Genomic DNA, 5,214 nt, shown 5'->3' with positions numbered 1-5,214 from the left:
AATATCCTCTATTTCTTAACGCCGACACGATATTTTACAGACAAATATCTTATGTATTCGCCTATTAAAGTATGGTTATTTCGCTTAAGATTTATTGTGTTTCCATGTTTTCGTACTCAAAATTCGAAGGCTGAGATAAGTGAGCATATGAATTATTGTGTCTCCGCCTTCGACTTTTGAGGGTGCCGATACGAAGACACAATACTATTTAGGCGAATTACCGATATTTTAATCGGCGAAGACACGAAATCTGCTTTTAATTATCGTGTCGACAGATAACTAGAAATCTTCGTATTGACCAATTATATATAGGCAGTGTCTTCGTCTCAAAATGCGAAGACAATAAAATTGGTCAATTTATCGATTCTTCGGCTTTCGGGGCTAAACACAACGACTGATGTCGTATCTCGATTACACAACATCTGAATGAAAAACGTATACGTGTTTTATCATCTAGGGGCGAAAACTTTGGTTGTCATTTTTTCTATACCGACAAGGAAACCAATTATTTTGCACATCAAAATAAATTATTTCCTATCTGGATCCGGTTGTTCAAAACATTGGTTAGTGTTAACCAGTGGTTAAATTCATTATCCTCTGGTTAAACTTTGTCCGTTGGATAAGTTCTGTTGCTCAAAACTTATCCAACGGATAAAATGCGTTATCCAGTGGTTAACTTTAACCAGTCCTATGACCACCGGATAATGCCTTTAACCAGTGGTTAGGCATCATCATTAAAACAGTCTAAACCATAAAAACTTGTTTGAAACCAGATTTTTCTTATAAATATATGTTTATTTTGTCTTAACTAGAACATTTCATATGAAATGCATAGGATTAAATTGAAACATTTCTGAAAAAGTGCTTTTAGAACCTTTTTCAACCTGAATTTGTTGTTGTTCAGAAAATTCAGTTAAACTGTCATAACTTTCTTATTTTTTAATAAAACATACAAGTGTCAGTACTCATTTTCTTAGTTAGAACATTACCAATCTAATGGAAGTAATTTCAATTCAAAATTTGGAAAAAAATTGTTTTTGAATTTTTTACCTATGTGTGTCTAAGGGAAAAATAGATCTATCGATACTTTTAGGCCTTTGATATACTTTTGTTTTATTCCAAAAACATGAAAGCACAAAAGACCGCCTTTTCCTCACGCTGACCAAATTCCCGCTCTACCTCCAAGTAGAAGAGTATTCAGCATTAATAAAAATTAGCGCAAAGATACGAAAACATCAGAAAGTGATAAATAACAAAAAGATGTATTTCGGACCCTACTACACTATCCAACTGTCGAACAATGAAATTTTATCCACTGGATAGCTGGCCGCTGGTTAAGGTTTAAACCAGTGGATAAGGTATCCATTGGTTAATTTTAACCAATGTTTTGAACAACCCGGTCCAGATCTCTTACATCAACTTGCTATTGACATAATACGAATTGCTAAATATGTATTTAGATATATCGACATTTAACAGTAATTTTGTGACATTTAATGGTGAGGGAAAATGGTGCAACATTTAACGTCATCATTGCGACATTTAACGGCAAAATATTTGAGACATTTCGGGGCGGTTTCGACATTAAGCGGTAATAGCGCGACATTTAGCGGCAAGTGTTGTTGCGACATATAGCGGTACCACACCCAAGGCTTTGATATTTGGCAAAATGTATTGCTTAGCGAAATCACAAATGTCACAAATCACAAAAGCGATACAGGGTCATGATGGTCCTCTTGTTAAAACGTTTAATAGCTGTTTGAACGTAGTGGAGCGGACATGAATATTTTGCCCGAGCAAAGGTCAAACAAATAGAAACACCTGTTTGATATGTAAGAAATATACATTTGTATTTGATTGAACGATGCAAAGAATCATAGTTAAGTGCATTTAAATTCTAATTATACTTGTACTCTCCTCATATTTCACTGGTAGTTCATTGTCTATTGAAATTTGTCATAAGAAATATCTATTTGTATTTTAAGTAGTATTAATTAGTATAAATTAAGTAATATTGGGTAACCTGTAGTATTTTGAAATTTAAATAAATTTAAGAAATATCATCGGCCTGAGAGGTGTATATCGGCTATTTAACAACGGTTTGGAGTTTTGATGCGTAGGAATTGACCACGAAGGCCGTAGGCCTGGGTGGTTAATTTTCTCGCATCAAAACGACAAAACCGGTGTTAAATAGCCGATATACACCTCTCAGGCTGATGTTATTTCGATTCTAACACGATAAAATAAGGAAAATCACTAATATTATTTTGCAAGCGGAAATAACTTCCGGTGCCGATTTTCGTAAAACGCTGTTCGATTTTCGCACCCTACTCCTGCGAAGATATAGAAATGAGCAGCTGTTGAAAAATATTGAGGGCATGATAAATAAGATAAGTGTTCCAATTCCTTCTTGTTCTGATATTCAAGAAAAACCAAAACTTAAAAGGAAGAGTAATGACGAGCAATACAGACATAATGCTAAAGTAATGGCTAAATTAGAAGATGTTAGCACATCTTTGTCTTCACAAGATATCGATAGAGCACGAGTTTCAGTTATAGAAGGTAACATTTTTTCATTTCGTTCGTAACCAATTTTATAAATTTGCGTGGCCTGATCAGTGTAGTCTAAGGTATGCACTATGTAAACATAGTATGGGCTCGATGTAACAGTAAATGTGTATTGAATGCATGTATAAAATATTTGCAAAGAGTTATGTACAGTATAATTGAAATGCTTTATTTTTATTTAGCAAAAGACCTTATAAAACGGAGGCAGAAGTTAATTCAACTGGCTGATGGTTCTGAGCTGGGTTGGCGCCTCGTGGCGGAGTATGAGTCGAATCCAATTGCGTCTGGCAGTGAAGACGAGAAGCGCATTTACAAAGCGGAGGCCAGGGCGAATAGGAAGGCTAAGGCGGATAAGGTCAAGAAGGCGAGAATAAGGAATTTGCCTTATCGTAGACGAGTCAACACGGGGGAACAGACGACTAGTCAGCCTCAGCGTTCTATGGGTTCTACAGGACAGACTCAGCGTACAGGAGCATGTTATAACTGCGGGGATTTTGGACACTGGAAGGCAGACTGTCAGCAAAACAGGCGTCCTAACAATAAGTTAAGTGTTTCTAATTGTCATATTTTTGTGATGAAAAGTCGCAAGACTGTATGATTGACAATGGACTTTCTGTCCAGAGAGAGGGTATTATGTTAGATACCACGTTAAATGTTGATTCTTTAGATTGTAGAGAAGCTAGTAACTTGAAGTCTGGTTGTCATAGTAACGATTATCCAGCAATTTTCGGTAAGAATTATATTTGCAATAATGTTGATCAATGTGAAATTTCTACTATTGCTGAAAAGGATAAAAATCATGTAAGTATTAATGGTTTATCGCCAAAAGGGCGTCTTAAGGAATCTTTAGAATACTGGAGAAAAATCACTTCAGATAGTTATTTACTTGACGTTGTAGAAAATGGATATAGGCTACCCTTTAGAGAAACGCCCCTGGATATATATTTAAAAAATAACAAGTCTTCAAGAGAAAATCCAGATTTTGTAGAATCAGAAATAAGCTCTTTATTGAGCAAATGTGTTGTCTCACAGGTTCAGAATAAACCAAGAATAATTAACCCTTTAACGGTCGCTTACAGTAAAACTGGTAAGCCTAGATTAGTTTTAGATTGTAGGCACATCAACCATTGTTTTCATTTGTTCAAAATTAAATTTGAAGACATTAAAGTCGCTCAACAGCTGTTTGACGTATCCAGTTATGTATATACATTTGATTTAAAAAGCGCTTATCATCATGTAGAAATTTTTTCAAAACATAGAACTTTTTTAGGTTTTTCTTGGACATCTAAGGGTAAAACAAAATATATGTTTAACGTCCTCCCTTTTGGCATAGCAACCGCAGGTCATATTTTCACAAAATTATTAAGGTGTGTAGTAAAATTTTGGCGATCTTTAGGTCACAAAGTTGTTATGTTTTTAGACGACGGCATTGGAGGTAATGCGGGTTTTCAGCAAGCTAACACTTCAAGTTTATTCATTCAGAAAACTTTAAATGAATTGGGATTTTTGATAGCTCAAGAAAAATGTAATTGGTTACCGTCTCAACATGCTAGCTGGTTGGGGCATGATTTAAATTTTTTGTCGAATAGATTGTTTATCAGTTGTAAGAGAATTAAACGTCTCGAATCATCTATAGATGTTTTGTTGTTAATGCCCAGGGCTGAAAATACACAACTTATTCAGGTGAGATCTTTAGCCTCAGTTGTAGGCCAGGTGATATCACTGCTTAGTGTCATGGGGACAGTGGTTTGTCGCAAAACGAGGTATTTGCATAAGTGTATAGAAAATAGAACAAGTTGGAATAGCAAAGTAAGTGTGACAGACAAAGCTTTACAAGAATTGTTGTTTTGGCGAGAAAATGCGTCGGGTATGAACAAAAAAGGTAAAATCTGGAAAGAAAAGTTAGTAGTTGATGCAGTCGTGTTTACAGATGCAAGTAGATTGGGCTACGGTGGGTATATTGAGTTTGTGAATACATTTGATAGTAAGGAAGTAAGTTCAGGAAGTAAGTATGCCCAAAACTTTGAGACTGGAAGTAAAGATTTTAAGAAAGTAATAAATTCGAACCTGGTGCCCGCAAAAGAAGTAAACATTAAGTCTCCGGAGGTAGACTCAATCAAGGAATCCTGGGAGCTGGATTCGAACAAAGCATGCAAGGTAAAATGTTTAAACCACAAGTCTTCAGTAGAAGACTTAAGAAATAAGTCCCCGGAAGTGGACTTGAATTTGTCAAGGGTAAAAGTCTTGAACTGCAAGACTCATGTAATGGACATTGCAATATCGTCCCCGGAAGAGGACGCTAATATAGATTCACCGGAAGTGATCTCAAGTTCCGTGTCTTTAGTATATGACACGAGGATTGACGGGCTCCCGGAAGTGAGCTGTCGTTTTAGTGGGTTCCCGGAAACGGACCATTTTTTCAAAAATAATGTTTTAGATGGGCATTGTATGTATGATAGTGATTTGTATGAATTTTCAGATCGTTATGCAGATTACGAACATGATCAAGGGTTCAGTGTTAGAGGGAAAGTATCACATTTAGTTGGCGCATGGCATGCGCAAGAAATAAAAAGTAGTTCTACATGGAGAGAATTAGAGGCAATGTATAGGATGTTGTTAAGTAATCTTCCGAAACTACGTGATAAG

At 35.9% G+C, this 5,214-nt stretch overlaps 1 protein-coding gene across 1 annotated transcript; it reads left to right on the top strand.

The window, feature by feature from the left end:
* The first annotated feature begins 2,357 nt into the window (after nucleotides 1–2,357).
* LOC132744604 (uncharacterized) lies at nucleotides 2,358–3,611 on the top strand. The gene is made up of 2 exons (XM_060733363.1): nucleotides 2,358–2,562; nucleotides 2,751–3,611. The coding sequence occupies exons 1-2, from the start codon at nucleotides 2,379–2,381 to the stop codon at nucleotides 3,164–3,166; spliced, it is 600 nt and encodes a 199-aa protein (XP_060589346.1). The 5' UTR covers nucleotides 2,358–2,378; the 3' UTR covers nucleotides 3,167–3,611.
* Nucleotides 3,612–5,214: the final 1,603 nt, after the last annotated feature.

The sequence above is a fragment of the Ruditapes philippinarum genome, unplaced genomic scaffold (assembly GCF_026571515.1).
Source record: "Ruditapes philippinarum isolate M1 unplaced genomic scaffold, ASM2657151v2 ctg2485_1_1_1_1, whole genome shotgun sequence".
Taxonomy (NCBI): domain Eukaryota; kingdom Metazoa; phylum Mollusca; class Bivalvia; order Venerida; family Veneridae; genus Ruditapes; species Ruditapes philippinarum.
The sequence above is the reverse complement of the archived record's forward strand: the minus strand, read 5'-3'. Positions and strand labels throughout refer to the sequence as shown.

Coding starts and splice junctions, on each gene's coding strand:
- LOC132744604 (XM_060733363.1), top strand. CDS start 2,379: ATGATAAATAAGATAAGTGTTCCAATTCCTTCTTGTTCTGATATTCAA. Junction 2,563..2,750: donor ACGAGTTTCAGTTATAGAAG/GTAACATTTTTT, acceptor ATTTTTATTTAG/CAAAAGACCTTATAAAACGG.